The following is a 15384-nucleotide window of genomic DNA, read 5'->3' as shown; positions in this document are numbered from 1 at the left end:
CAAGGCAGGGTAACCTGATGCTTAAGTCTTGTAACTTCAAATTTACCAATAACAAATGAGACAAACTGTTTTAATTTATATGATATTTTTCTTGCAATTTTTATTTAAGAGAAAATTGCGAAAAAAAAACGAGTGTGGAACGTGTTTATTGTGTATTTCTATGGTCTACCTTGGAGAATTTATGATGTGGCCATGCCACCTTGCAACTCAGTCTATTTTCTCTATCTCTTTTTATTCACACATCAGTTGTATTTGTTTTTTTTTCTCTCCATTACCACGATACAATAATACAGGTAGCCTCATCAACACAACAGGTGGTACAAAACATACAGCCAGAACATATTTTCAATAAAAAGTTGTTCAAATTTCCTTAAATTTCTGAATACCAACTCCGAATGATGCGTTTTGATACGAAAGCATTTCAAAATTGAATTATTTTTAAATAATCTTTTCTATAATTCTTCACATATCAATTTTTACAAATAGCGATCCATCTACCTGTATTCTTCTTTCGGTGTTATCGTCTTCTTTCATTCGCTGCATTCCATGGTAGAAGAATATAGGTAGACGCATCGACGCAGCTGCTGGGACAATGAACTGTCAAACCAATTTTGGAATTAAAAATGTTGAATGAAAAATTATTTAAATTTGTAAAAATTGTTGAAAAATGCATATCTTTACAACCCACGATTTTTGTCGTATAAGAAAACATATAAAAATCTACTTATATTTGAAAAGAAATTTAAAAATTTTTGACATATCAATGCTCTCAAGCGTTGATGCATCTACCTGTATTTTTCTACCATGCTGCATTCGCAATTCAAAACCGTTGGCCCATATTCGCATATTCACTCGATCTACACTCAATCGCAAGTCAAATTGTCATTGTCATTTTAAATAAAAGAGAAAATCGTAAGGTTAACCATGGCTGCTGAGAATTTCGAACATGGAACTGTTATAAATTTCGGCAATCGTTACATTTGGCGCCTTGAAATACGCGGATTCTCTGCTGAATCCCCCCTAATTAAGACATTCATTGATGGCATCTCATCTACATGGAAGTTGTATTTAGAAAGGAAAAAGTTCTATGTCAAGCTGATTTCTGCCAATATATCTGATACCCAGTTTACAGTCAGTATATCAACTAACGATTTTTCTATCAGTGGGGAAATTTCCACGAAAGAAAGTAACAAGTACCATTACCTAGGCGATACGCCATTCTTGCGTGCACTTCCCATGGAAGTGATGTTCGAAATTAGCGTCAAATATAAGGATGAAAAAGTGATTTTTGAGGAAGTTCTGCCGATATCGAAGATCAAGAAAGATCTTGCCAAACTGTTGACCGATGAAAAATTTAGCGATGTTACTCTGGTGGGCCGCGGTGGAATGCAGTTCAGAGCCCACAAGAATATATTAAGTGCCCGCAGTGAGGTCTTTGCTGCCATGTTTGACAACGAATTCCTGGAGAATAAAGCAAATTCGGTTTCCATCGATGACATAGACGGCGAGGTGTTGCAGGAAATGTTAAACTATATCTACACCGAGGAGATTGTATCCAAAGAATTGGCCGCTGACCTCTATGTGGCAGCCGACAAATATGCCCTGGTAGATCTGCAGTCATTGTGTGAAAGCATCTTAACCCAGACAATGGATATATCTTCTGTGGCCGATATTCTTTTGCTAGCCGAACGGACGTCCAACGAACGTCTGAAGAGAAATGCTCTTCAGTTTATATCGAAAAATATTGTAGCTGTTATGGAGACAGCAAGTTGGAAACGTCTGCAAGCGTTGGATCACAATCTATAGGTGTGTCTGGTTACTTTTCCTGCAGGATTTGTCCAGTAACTTCTTTCTGAGAGAGTAAGGTAGTTTTATTCTCTTTTGCAAGGAAAATGCTAAAAGTAAACAGACGGTATTCCTGCAGAAGCTTGCAACTAATCAGCTGATCAAATCAAAACAAACCAATTTGTCCCCCATAAGGAGAATTAAAACAAAGGAAGCAATACTAATTTTACAAGTTTTTTTAAATAAAAATGTTGGAAATAGTCTTTTATTTTCTTATTACATATTAACATTTACGTTTTTCACATTTTGTAAAGTTTTTCTCCAAAAACTATTAGTCTTGCTAATTCCAAAAAAATATTTTCAAATTGAAAGCACAAAAATAAATAAACAAACAATAGAAAACATCTGATTGAATGTCAATAAATGAGAAGAAGAAGAGTTGCAAGCAATTGCAAGAAGAAATTTTTCCAGCAAGAATTTGCAAACTCTCACTGAAAGAACTGTCAAAATTTCTCTCTCCAACCGCTCTCTTTTGCAGAACTTTTGGGTTAACAGACGACTTCCAGTAACAATTTGTAACAATTGTTACAAATTTTAGGGTAACCAGACACACCTTATGTATAGATGTTTTGAGTAAAACCATTAAAGCTATCTGTAATGATGAGCAAATATCAGATATAGAATGCTTTGAATGAAGTGTGATAAATACAAATTTCTATATGATCAAATTTCTTGCCTTGGCAAGACAAGATTCTGTCAAAACTTAATTTTTTTTTTCTAAAAAATTTGAACAATTTTTCTGAAGTTTTGGACCTAACCTGAAAATCCATAGGAAATTATTTATTATTTGTTTTGAATTTTTGTCCGAAATATTTTGAAATTTTTGACATTGCATGATAAGATTTGAAACAAAAATGCAAAATTTTCCTATAAAATGTGAAAATTTTTCCATGAGCTGAAAAGTGGTCCTAACCTCAAAATTTGCTGGCAATATTTTTTTTTTCAAAAAAAAAAAAAAAAAGAAATATTTGGGAATTTTTGCCATTGCAAGACAAAATTCTTTTAAAAATGCAATTTTTTCTATAAAATATTAAGGGAGTTACTATGGGCTGAAAAATGTTTGTTGGAAATGATTTTTAGCATTTTTTTTTTTGTACATTTCTTGTAATTTTTTTTTCACTGCAACATAAGGCTCGTCCAAATGTGGAAATATTCCATAAAATGCAAAGATTTTTCCTTGGCCTGAAAAATCGTGGTCCTAACCTCAAAATTTGTTGAAAGTGATTTTCACTCATTTTTAATGATTTAAATATTATTTTGTAACGGCTCCATTAATTTCCCAAAAAAAAAATATGTTTTAATTTCACAAGATTTTCAATTTAATTGATTGACATGAATTGAATCCTAACCTTAAAATTGTAAAATAAATTTTTTTCAGACTTTTTTTAAATTTCTTGGATTTTTTTTGCCATGGCAAGATAAGATGCTAAGAATTTTATTCGGACGAAAAAGTTGTGATTCTAACCTCAAAAAATGATTCAGATCTTTTTTGTCTTTTCATTAAGTTTTTTTGCCCCGTAAAGATAAGATTCAGCAAAATATTTAAGAATATTCGAAGAAATTAAATGTTTTATGGTCTAAATTTCAAAATCAGCTCAGATTACTCTTTTTTTGATACCCTCCATGGAGGGTATATTACGCTTGTAACTCCTCGAAATATACATTTTAGACCCCACAAAGTAAATATATTCTTGATCAGCATAAAATCCTATGTCGATTTAGTGATGTCCGTCCGTCTGTCGTTCAGTGGAAATCACTTTAGCTTCCGAACGAAATGAAGAAGATTGATAAAATTGCACAATTGCACTTGTATGTCTGCAGGACTTTTGGTATTGAAAATGGGCCATGTAGGTCCACGTTTTGTTATAGCCCCCATATAATAGTACCTTCCTATATTCGGTATATTGATGATTTTAGCGACTCTACTCTTCGGAATTGTTTCAAATTTGGTATTTGAAGTTCGTAAGGGATAATACAGTCTATGGCAGAAAAGTGTCTGTGCAGGTCCACGTCTTTGTATAGCCCCCATATAATAGTACCTCCCGATATTCGGTATTTTGATGATTTTAGCGACTCTATTCTTCGGAATTGTTTCAAATTTGGTATTTGAAGTTCGTAATGGATACTACAGCCTATGACAGAAAAGTGTCTGTGTAGATCCACATTTTGGTATAGCCCCCATATAACGGTACGTACCGATATTCGGTATTTTGCTGATTTTAGCGATATTATTCACTGAAATTGTTTCAAATTTAGTATTTGAAGTTCGTAAGGGATAATACAGTCTATGGCAGAAAAGTGTCTGTGCAGGTCCACATTTTGGTATAGCCCCCATATAACGGTACCTCCCGATATTCGGTATTTTGCTGATTTTAGCGATATTATTCACTGGAATTGTTTCAAATTTGGTATTTGAAGTTTGTAAGGGATAATACAGTCTATGGCAGAAAAGTGTCTGTGCAGGTCCACATTTTGGTATAGCCCTCATATAATAGTACCTCCTTAGATTGATGATATTAGCTACATTATTCACCGATTTTTTTCAAGTTTCGCATTTGAATATTGTAATGTCTTATGCCTATGCAGGTCCACGTCGTCGTTTAGACCCTACTATGACGGCTACAATTGGTATTTTTAAGATCTTAACAGAATTTTTAACGGATTTTTTTTTTTTTTTTGAAAATTGTCAAATTCATTCCAAATGGTGGAGGGTATTTAAAGTTCGGCCCGGATAGTTTTTTTACTTGTTTTTTTTTTTTTTTTTTTTTTTTTTTGTTTCATAAATATTTTAGTCTTAAGGATACTAGGGAATATCATTTTATTTAAATAAGAAATGAAAATAATTTAAAACAATAGCTTTATACAAATTCTTTGTTTATAAATTGCAATTAAATTAAGCCTACTTTGATGTATGCCAATTGTAATGGTAGATGTTCAAAAACAAAAGAATCGAAATGTTTCTGCATGTGTTTTTTTGTTTTTACATTTATGTTTTAAGCAGTTAAGCCATAACGTTACATACATATATCTAATATCATGTGGGAGGAGGATGGTGTTGAGGAGTGTCATTACAAAAAAAATAAAATATATATATATATATATATATATATATATATATATATATATATATATATATATATATATATATATATTCCACCTTAAGATAAATTGAAATTTTGTGTAAAATCATATTCAATTGTTGGTATAACAGTTTGTACAAATTTTAAGAAAATAATCAAATATAAATGCACACCCAATTCGCCGCCGCCCTCTTCAACGGTCTGTATGATTTTCTTCATTATATCGGCATGGCGACATGGATGCACCGAGGCCATATTCGGTCCCGGCAAATGGGGATGTGATTCCATGGTGACAGTCTTTTTGGCATGATCTTGTGAGACATCTTCGTACATTTGTTCAACGGTCAGGGGTTTGCGATTCTAAAGAGAGAGAGAGAGAGAGAGAGAGAGAGAGTAAAATATCTTATTTTAATTCTAGTATTAAAATTTTTGGAAAATATTGGCATTACCTCATCATAGCCCACCACCCAAAGACGTGGTGTTTGATAATATTTATCATAGGTTATGTGCAGATCATAGGTACGGGTGTGCAGCACCGAGTCTTGGGTATCATACGAGGCAGCCCCGCCCTCACTGTTTGTGCTTTCAGGCTTCTCCGTCTTGCGTACGGTTGCCACCGCAGGATCGACTAAATCCAACATACCGCTTTCCTCGAATTCGTCCATATCTAAAGCTTCATCGTCATCCTCCTCATCATCAGCCCCAGCAACATCGTCCATATTTCCAGGTTGTTCATTGTCCGGAGTGTGCATTTCGTCCTAAAATAAGATAAATATAAACTTCAAATTACATTTAAAACAAATAAAAAAGCGGTAAGCGATCTTTGAATACCCTCCCCATCATTTGGAACGATTATGGCAATTTTCAAAAACAATGAAATCCGTTAAAAATTCTTTTAAAATCTTAAAAATACCGAATGTAGCCGTTATATTAGGGTCTATACGACGTTGTGGGCCTGCATCATAATCCATTACAATATTCAAAATTCAAAACCATTACAATATTCAAATGCGAAATTTGAATAAAAAAATTCGGTGAATAATGTAGCTAAAATCATCAAAATATCGAATATCGGGGGTTACCGTTATATTGGGGCTATACGAAGACGTGTACCTGCACAGACGATTTTCTGTCATAGGCTGCAGTATCCATTACGAACTTTAAATACCAAATTTGCAACAATTCCGGTGAATAATGTCGCTAAAATCATCAAAATACCGAATATCGGGAGGTACCGTTATATGGGGGGCTATACGAAGACGTAGACCAATTTTCTGTCGTAGGCTGTGGTACCCATTACGAACTTCAAATTCCAAATTTGCAACAATTCCGGTGAATACTATCGCTAAAATCATCAAAATACCGAATATCGGGAGGTACCGTTATATGGGGGATATATGAAGACGTGGACCTGCACAGACAATTTTCTGTCATAGGCTGCAGTATCTATTACGAACTTCAAATACCAAATTTGCAACAATTCGGGTGAATAATGTCGCTAAAATCATTAAAATACCGAATATCGGAAGGATCCGTTATACGGGGGCTATACGAAGACCTGGACCTGCATAGACAATTTTCTGTCATAGGCTGTAGTATCTATTACGAACATCAAATACCAAATTTGAAACAATTCCGGTGAATAATGTCGCTAAAATCATCAAAATACCGAATATCGGGAGGTACCGTTATATGGGGGATATATGAAGACGTGGACCTGCACAGACAATTTTCTGTCATAGGCTGCAGTATCTATTACGAACTTTAAATACCAAATTTGCAACAATTCCGGTGAATAATGTCGCTAAAATCATCAAAATACCGAATATCGGGAGGTACCGTTATACGGGGGCTATACGAAGACGTGGACCAATTTTCTGTCGTAGGCTGTGGTACCCATTACGAACTTCAAATTCAAAATTTGCAACAATTCCGGTGAATAATGACGCAAAAATCACCAAAATACCGAAAAAAGAGTGTACCATTATATGGGGGCTATACCAAAACGTGGACCTGCATGACCCATTTTCAATACCAAAAGTCCTGCAGACATAATACACATTTGAGTAAAATTTTATCAACCTACTTCATTTCGTTCGGAAGCTAGAGTGATTTCCACAGACAGACGGATAGACGGACGGACATCGCTAAATCGATATAGAATTTTATGCTGATCAAGGATATATATACTTTGTGGGGTCTAAAATTTATATTTCGAGGTGTTACAAACCGTATGACAAACATAATATACCCCCCATACTATGGTGGAGGGTATAAAAATGATGGGCAAAAAACTTTGTAATTTCCCAAGCAATTTCCGTACATTGAAGATATTTCCCACAAAGGGGAAATATTGGGGATAAGAAAAGTTAGATTTATGGGAATGAACATAACTTGTTCTTCGATCCTCAAACCTAAAAACTTTGTCAGAAATGAGGAATGTTATTTGAGCGCCCATAGTATAGCTGATTTGGGAATTGAACAAACGGGCACAAGCGCAGGGTGTGATCCTGGGGACAAAAAAAAGAGGTTACAGTTCACACGATTTTTGTACTTTTTGTATGGAAAAATTGGTTTTTTTGTTACCAGATCCACCCATCAAAAGCTCTCGAAAGGCGTTCCCGTGTCCGTTCCTGTGAACCCTATAATAAAAATACTTCTTTAAACCACTTTTGAATCGCATTCCTTTTGCCCTAAAAAAACATTTTTGATTTGGCTTCGAAATCTTTACCCGATCATCCAGAGTCAGTTCACAAATTTTATCGTCCAATTCCGCTTTGGTGCCATCCTCATTCATTTGATGCGTTTCCACCCAGCCACCATCGCCACCCTCCTCTTCCACAACCGTTTCTTCGCCCACATATTCCATTTGCTTGCAACGGCGGTAGCAAGGTACATTGCGTGTAATCAAGAATTGTTTATCTAACAACAACAACAAAGGAATTTAATTTACTTCCATAACTTTAATTATTTACACAAGTTCTACAAACCTTTGGGTAAATAGGATTTTGTCTTGTTTTCATCGCCAGCTGCCCATTGCCAGGTTGGACAGTGATGGACCAAGTGATCGCCGGCTGCCACAAATTCTTCCGGTGTCAATACTCCAGTTTCACGGAATTTGGATTCCTATGACAGAAAGAAAATGTTTATTATAACATGACTCATCGCCATCCAGTCTAGTTCCACATTGTCTACATAGTAATAGATGGGGTGCAAGAACAATAAAGACTGGGCATAATCAGTCAGTAACCCCCACCCACTCTTTCTGTCGTTTTGTGATGCATTCTTTATCGTTTTTATATTTTTGTTACCTTTAGAACTGGTGTCAAATATTCAGCGACATTTAGGGCAGTTCCTTTAACGGTATTTAAAACACTTTGCATGTCTTGGATTGTCTTTAAGGTAGGATTGGGAAATGATTTTATGTTCTTTGTTTAATTTTCTTTTTTAAATTTCTTTTCTAATTTCGCCTAATCTCTCAACACTTCTAACACTTTCTTTTGCTTTCTTTTTAGGGTAAGCTAAGTCGACTTTGTAATGTCGATTAATCGATAAGTCATCAAACGTTAAGTATCAAATCAGAATTAAAGGTCCCTAGACATTATTTTAGTAACATATGCCATGTTAAGATTAGCATTTGATGTTCTCATTGACCATAAAAGCTGGATCAAGGCACTTTGTAGATTTAATGAGGGTTATTGTGAATTCTATTGTATTATAGTGAAAGACCGTTTCAAGTTTCGATTTGTTTTCGAGAAATGTGCAAAAGGAATATATGGGAAGAGAAACGGGTGGCTCGTTGGCAACGCACAAATGAATGAGAATGGCGCCAAAGCTGAAGTAGAAGAGTGAATTGACATTGGACGATCGGGTAAGGTTTTTAAAATCAAAACCATAGAGATTGTACGGGAGTAGGAGAAAATAATGTGTCCTAAAGAATCCTATTTGAGGAAAAAATGTTAATATTGGCCAACCAATACCTCGCGGGTTTCTTCCAATATAAGAATTTCGTTTAAAAAATTAAAAATAAACGCTATTGGTCTGTTCCAGAACTGCGAGAATCCAAAAGTTTTTACTAGGATAACCAATTTTCCCTTTATGATATCGAAGAAAATTGCAAAATTAGTAGATTCTTGCAGGTTCTGGAACATTCCATATATAACTCCAGCACAGAGTTGCATTATTCTAGTTCTCTTGAAGATGACCAACCCTATATTCGGTATTCTGATGATTGTAGCCACATTATATTCGGTATTTTGCGGATTTTAGCTACACTATCCGCCGGAATTTTTTTAAGTTTCGTATTTAAATATTCGTATAAAAATTTTCACCAAATTTGGACTGATATTGGCCATTTGGTGCACAATTAACCCGAAATCGGTTGAAGATATACATTGTAGCTATATCCAAATCTAAACCGATCCTGATACAATTCGGCAGAGGTATTTCTGGGCTGTATCATATATCTGGTACCACATATCATTCTTGTGGAGTGCATATTGCGAATGTGAAGGACATAAGACCCTAAATCGGATGAAATGTATATATATGGGAGCTATAGCTATATCTGAACCGATTTTCACCAAATTTGGTGTACTTGCTTCTCGACTGAATTCAGACGGATGAGCCAAAATTCAGATTATTTGGACTGATACAATTAATCCGAAATCGATTGAAGATATACAGGATGAGATGAAAAAACTGCAACCAACTTCAGACTGCTGCCATCTCTAAGCCACTTGTCCGACAACTGTTAAAATTATTCCAGTGAGAGCTCATTATATTGTTTACAAGCGTGCAAAGGCATTTTGGTGAGAATTTTCCAGAAAGAAAGTTATTCGTGATGGAATTCAAGCGTAATAGTGTGCAACATCAGCAGAAATGATGGTTTGAAAAGTAAAGAAGCGACTTGTCCCGGCTTCCGCCATTTTTTTGTAGGTATTTATGGTTTTGAAAAATAAAAACACAATATTTTCAAAATCAATGATTGGAAGAGGCGTACATTGCAAGATGCGCATTAAAGCTATTCATCAGGTTTGCCATGGAATTGAAAGATAGAACTATTTAGATCACATTTTTGAAAAAAAATGAAAAAAAAAAATTATTGAATAAATTAAAACAATTTGCAAATTTGACAGGAAGCGGGCGGGCATAGCCCCAGAGCTGTATTTCTGTAGTTTTACAAAGCTATTCTACCTCCTTTTTGTACCATGGATGTTACATATCCTTTAATTTTCCCATATAGACTAGTGGCTAGGATAAAATTTTAGATATTTTCTGTTTGTCTTGAGTGTTTAGATATTTACGGTATTTGAAAAAAAAAATATCCTTCAATATTCCCATATAGTCTAGTGACCAGGATAAAATGTTCCATGTTCTTTTTTAAAGCCAGCTTGCAACCACATCTGTGCCAGTTATGATTTCAAGCGCAAAACCCAAATTTGAGGTTAATAAAATGAGAAAAAAGAGAAAATCCAGGTATTTCATTCATTTTTCCCCGCTGAAAAAAAAGAAGAAAAATATTGAATAAATGGAAACAATTTGTTGCATGCAAATTTGACAGGAAGCGGGCGGGCATAGCTCCAGAGCTGGTATTTCTGTAGTTTTACAAAGCTATTCTACCTCCTTTTTGTACCATGGATGTTACATATCCTTTAATTTTCCCATATAGTCTAGTGGCTAAAATAAAATTTTAGATATTTTCTGTTCCTCTTGGGTGTTTAGATATTTCCGGGTTTTTGAAAAAAAAAATATCCTTCAATATTCCCATATAGTCTAGTGACCAGGATAAAATGTTCCATGTTTTTCTTAAGCTACATAAAACCCAAATTTGAGGTTAATAAAATGAAAAAAAAAAGAGAAAATCCAGGCATTTCATTCATTTTCCCACTGTTTAACCGATTTTAAAAATGAGAAAAAATATTGAATAAATTGAAACAATTTGTTGCATGCAAATTTGTTCTGTTCTCGCTGCTCTACCTCCTTATTGTACCATGGATGTTACATATCCTTTAATTTTCCCATATAGTCTAGTGGCCAAGATAAAATGTTAGATATTTTCTGTTTCTCTTGAGTGTTTAGTCATTTCCGATATTTGAAAAAAAAATATTCTTCAATATTCCCATATAGTCTAGTGACCAGGATAAAATGTTCCATATTCTTTTTTTAAGCTAGCTTGCAACCACATCTGTGCCAGTTATGATTTTCAAACATAAAACCCAAATTTGAGTTTAATAAAATGCAAACAAATTGGTTAGCATTTATTTTCGTAGATTTTTTATCCTTTGCATGGACACGTTTGTTGTTGACTTTCCATGCCGTAGTATTCCCCCATTGCTATGATGACAGTCTGCATCAATCGTGGTCCAAGACCAACATTTATTTAGTCATGTGATGGTGTTGTTGATTGGAATTTACTTTGAAAACATTTTCCCAAAAAAAAATGTTTACAAATTTTGTCCACAAGTTCCAGAAACTGCAAAACATTTTCAATTGTTTCGGTATCATAAAGGGAAAATCGAAAAAACTTGTAGTTCCGGAATAAAGCAAAAATATTTCCATAAATATTTTCCAATTTATTTCATTTCCCTTGTTTTCATTGAATTTTTTGAGCCAGTGCCACAGATTCCCTTGTTCTTTATGAGATCAATCTCCAATTACGACTGCTGCTGTTGCAATTTGCAAATGAATGCCAGGCTGGCGAATGCCGTACCCATTGTATGATTATTTTCATACCTTTGAAATTAGATTTCTTTGCATAAAATAACCTCTCACACTCTCAGTCTCCTCCTCTCCTCTCCACACCAACTAATAATGATTTTACTAACGGTACATCTCTCATCTACCCAATGTGAAGATGAAAACATAAACCATAAACTCAATGGAAAACCGCAATAAGAATAAATTTTATGACAACTCTTCTCCAAATTGCAATTTGCTACGGCTCTCCCTCCAAAAAAAAAAAATCAAAAACAAAAAACAAAACCCCTCTCCCAGGGAAAGGAGAACAACAAAATAACCAAACTAGAAGAGATTGTTACAGAAAATCATAACAGAGAGGAGGACCAATGCCGCCAACGCCATTCGCCGCAGGGGGGGGGAACCAATTGTAAAAGGTAAACAAAATTGTAATTTTGATTTGACAATTTTTAGAGAGTTTAAAAACCATTTTCTGGAATATCAGAATATCTCTAATCGGTTTCTCTTCTCTATCCTTTGCTTTGCAATAGTTTTTGTTATTGCAAACCAAACAACGTGGCTCATTTAGCATTTGGGTTCTTCTTCTTCTTAAATCCAAACTCAGTTCAGTTTAATTTCCTTTTTCAACCAACAACCAACAAAACCATTCATTTCCCTCATCATCATCTCTGCCACTCTTCTCTTTTGAAACACGAGGCCAGCGTTTACTTAAATTAATGCTCACGAAACACACAGCCAGAAAAAATACGAACTCACAAATTCATACAATGAATGACTGTACCTCATTTTCTGGGATATGGCTGGGGCTGGCTGGCTGACTGGCTTGTGCTTGTTTTGCTGAGTTGTGTGACGACTGCAATAACAAAAATGAAGGCAATGGTCGGCGGGTGTGTGTGTGTGTGTTTGTGTGAGAGTTATGTGTGCGAGAAGAGCGTCAGCCATCTTGCTCCCATTTGAACAACAATAACAACAACACCATTTACTGAGTCGCGCACACACCACAAAAGAAAACTAACAATGATGTTAACTTTTTATGGCGAAAAAATCGCTGAAATGCAAAAAATCGCCAAAATAACCAAAAAAAACGCCAAATTGGTTTTTTAGGAGAGAAAATGTTAATTGATCTTATGGTACAATAAAATATAGGTAATCTCATTTCAAATTAACATTCCCAGCTCTGTAATTTACCTTAGAAATTTCAATGCATAAAAAAGAGTTTCCATCTCTGATTTTGTGTCTATACAATGGATTTATGAATATAGATTTTGACAATGAGATGCTGTCAAATGTATATATTAAAAAAAATTGTAAACATATGATTACATGACTTTTCCTTCTCAGTTCTACCCATGGTACAATGAAAAGGGTAACGTAGAGCTAACAGCTGATTACAATTTTTTTTTCTAAGTGTGCCCGACTTCTGCCAAATTTTGTGTATGTATTAATTGTTTTGAAAAATTAAAAAAAAAATATTTCCAAAACCAATGATTGGAAAGGCGCATTAAGGCTATTAACCAGTATAGCCATGAAATTGTAAGATTGAACAGTTGGGATCATATTTTTGAGAGAAAAATCCAGACATTTTATTCATTTTTGGCGGTATTTAATTCATTTTAAAAATGAGGAAAAATATGGAAAAAAAAAAATGAAAACAATAATTTTGAATGAGTCTGACAGGAAGCGGGCATAACATTAGGGCTGTATTTTTGTAGTTTTACGAAGCTTTTCTACCTCCTTATTGTACCATGGTTCTACCATGTATTGATCTGTTCCAGAACTGCAAGGATATACATTTTTTTACATCGATAATCGATTTTTCCATTGAGATATCGAAAAATTTATATACAAGTTGAGATGAAAAAACTGCAACCAACTTCAGACTGCTGTCATTTCTAAGCCACTCTTCCGACAGCTGTTGAAATTATTGCAGCGATAGCTCATTATATTGTTTACAAGTGTACAAAAGCATTTTGGTGAGAAATTTCCAGAAAAAAAGTTATTCGTAATGGAATTCAAGCGTGATAGTGTGATTTCTTTATATTTGGCTGGAAAACCACCAGTGGCTATCGTTAGAACACTCCAGCATTTAAATGTGAATAAATCTTTTGCGTCTCGTTACCGTGATATTGGTAGTGCTGCCGGACGACGTCAAGGAAGTGGACGGAAGAAAAGGGAAGCAACGTCAGCAGAAATGGTTCGAAATGTAAAAAAAGCGACTTGATCGAAACCCGCGTCGCAGTGGCCGAAAAACGGCTCGTGAGCTGAACATATTGCAATATTCCATTCGGCAAATATAGAAAAATTGGGGAGCTCGGGGTAAAGTCATTGAAATTCCAAAAATTGCAAAAACTTACACCGCAACAGAAAGAAAACGGAATCAAAAGAGCTAAAGAGTTGCTTCGCTTGGCCGAAAGTAGTGAACTGCCGAATTTGGTTTGGTGGTCTCCAATGAGTAAACATTCGTTGTCCGGCAGTTTGTAAACAAACCAAATGAGGTCAGCTGAAAATGTGCACCTTTGGTTGGCCACCAAAACTCAAGCGCCAGCGCCATGGTAATGGTGTGTGCCGCCATAACAGCCGATGGTCGCTCTCCGCATGTTTTAATCAACCGTGGCATCAGAATAAATGTCGAATATTATCGCGAAAATATTCTGTAGGGTGTATTAAAGCCTTGGGCACGCAAACATTTTAGCGGAACAGACGACGGACATTCCAACAGGACTCAGCACCATCGTACTCAGCACACGCCACCCAAAAATGGTTACAAAATGAGGTTTCTCGCTTCATTTCAAGCGCACAATGGCCACCAAAAAATCTCCAGATACCAATCCCCGTTGGACTATTGTGTCTGGAGTATTTTTGAAAGCAAGGTTGAACCGAAAAAAATCCCAAAATGTCGATCACCTCAAGCAAGCGCTTTGCCGGGAATGTGCCAAAATACCGCAGAGCAACATTCGGGCACAGCGTGAGACGGTTTCATTTTCCGCTTGAAGGCCATAATTCGTGCCAAAGGTTACCAATTCGAACAAATCTAAACTTATTCTAAATTGTGATGCTATTTCCGACATTTTTTGCTTTCATTCAATAAAATTAAAAATTTCAAAAAATTCAATAAAAAAAATAATTTGACTTTGTTGCAATTTTTTTTATCTCTCCCTGTAGGTCCACGTCTTCGTGTAGCCCCCATATAGCGGTACCTCCCGATATTCGGTATTTTGATGATTTTGGCGACATTATTCACAGGAGTTGTTTCAATTTCACCGGAATTGTTTTGAAGTTTGGTATTTGAAGTTCGTAATGGATACTACAACCTATGACAGAAATTTGTCTGTGCTGGTCCACGTTTTGATATAGCCCCCATACAACGGCACCTCCCGATATTCGGTATTTTCATGATTTTTGCGACATTATTCACCGGAGTTGTTTCAGATTTCGTAGCTAGAATTTGCAATGGGAACTACAGCCTATGACAGAAAATTGTCTATGCAGGTCCAAGTCTTCGAATAGGACCCATGCATCAGTGTCTCCCTATATTCGCTATTTTGATGATTTTAGCGACATTATTCACCAGAATTGTTTCAAATTTGGTATTTTAAGTTCGAAATGGATACTACAGCCTAAGGCAGAAAATTTTTTTTTTTTTTTTGAAAATTGCCGAATTCGTTCCAAATGGTGGAGGGTATTTCAAAGTTCGTCCCGGCCTTTTTTACTTGTTTTCCATTATTTTTTTTACTTCGGGGTAGCCTCAATTCAAATAAAG

At 35.3% G+C, this 15384-nt stretch overlaps 2 protein-coding genes across 2 annotated transcripts; one reads left to right on the top strand and one right to left on the bottom strand.

The window, feature by feature from the left end:
- Nucleotides 1-542: 542 nt before the first annotated feature.
- LOC131805809 (protein roadkill-like) lies at nucleotides 543-1822 on the top strand. Its single transcript, XM_059129462.1, has one exon. The coding sequence runs from the start codon at nucleotides 925-927 to the stop codon at nucleotides 1804-1806; it is 882 nt and encodes a 293-aa protein (XP_058985445.1). The 5' UTR covers nucleotides 543-924; the 3' UTR covers nucleotides 1807-1822.
- A 2824-nt stretch (nucleotides 1823-4646) lies between these two features.
- On the bottom strand, nucleotides 4647-8388 carry LOC131805808 (ubiquitin-like-conjugating enzyme ATG3). Its single transcript, XM_059129461.1, has 6 exons — nucleotides 8237-8388; nucleotides 7916-8051; nucleotides 7657-7847; nucleotides 5375-5683; nucleotides 4998-5285; nucleotides 4647-4943 (listed from the first exon to the last, which is right to left on the bottom strand). Exons 1-5 carry the CDS (start codon nucleotides 8306-8308, stop codon nucleotides 5004-5006), a joined length of 990 nt encoding a protein of 329 aa, XP_058985444.1. The 5' UTR covers nucleotides 8309-8388; the 3' UTR covers nucleotides 4647-4943; nucleotides 4998-5003.
- Between the last annotated feature and the right edge of the window lie 6996 nt (nucleotides 8389-15384).

This window comes from Musca domestica, unplaced genomic scaffold (assembly GCF_030504385.1).
Source record: "Musca domestica strain aabys unplaced genomic scaffold, Musca_domestica.polishedcontigs.V.1.1 61, whole genome shotgun sequence".
Taxonomy (NCBI): domain Eukaryota; kingdom Metazoa; phylum Arthropoda; class Insecta; order Diptera; family Muscidae; genus Musca; species Musca domestica.
Note: the sequence above shows the minus strand (reverse complement) of the source record. Positions and strands in the feature narration are given on the sequence as shown.

Bases quoted from the DNA above. Each gene is read 5' to 3' on its own strand.
- LOC131805808 (XM_059129461.1), bottom strand. From the start codon at position 8,308: ATGCAAAGTGTTTTAAATACCGTTAAAGGAACTGCCCTAAATGTCGCT. The intron at 8,052-8,236 runs GTAACAAAAATA...TTTCTGTCATAG, and splicing joins ATTTGACACCAGTTCTAAAG to GAATCCAAATTCCGTGAAAC. The intron at 5,286-5,374 runs GTAATGCCAATA...CTCTCTCTTTAG, and splicing joins GGGTGGTGGGCTATGATGAG to AATCGCAAACCCCTGACCGT.
- LOC131805809 (XM_059129462.1), top strand. From the start codon at position 925: ATGGCTGCTGAGAATTTCGAACATGGAACTGTTATAAATTTCGGCAAT.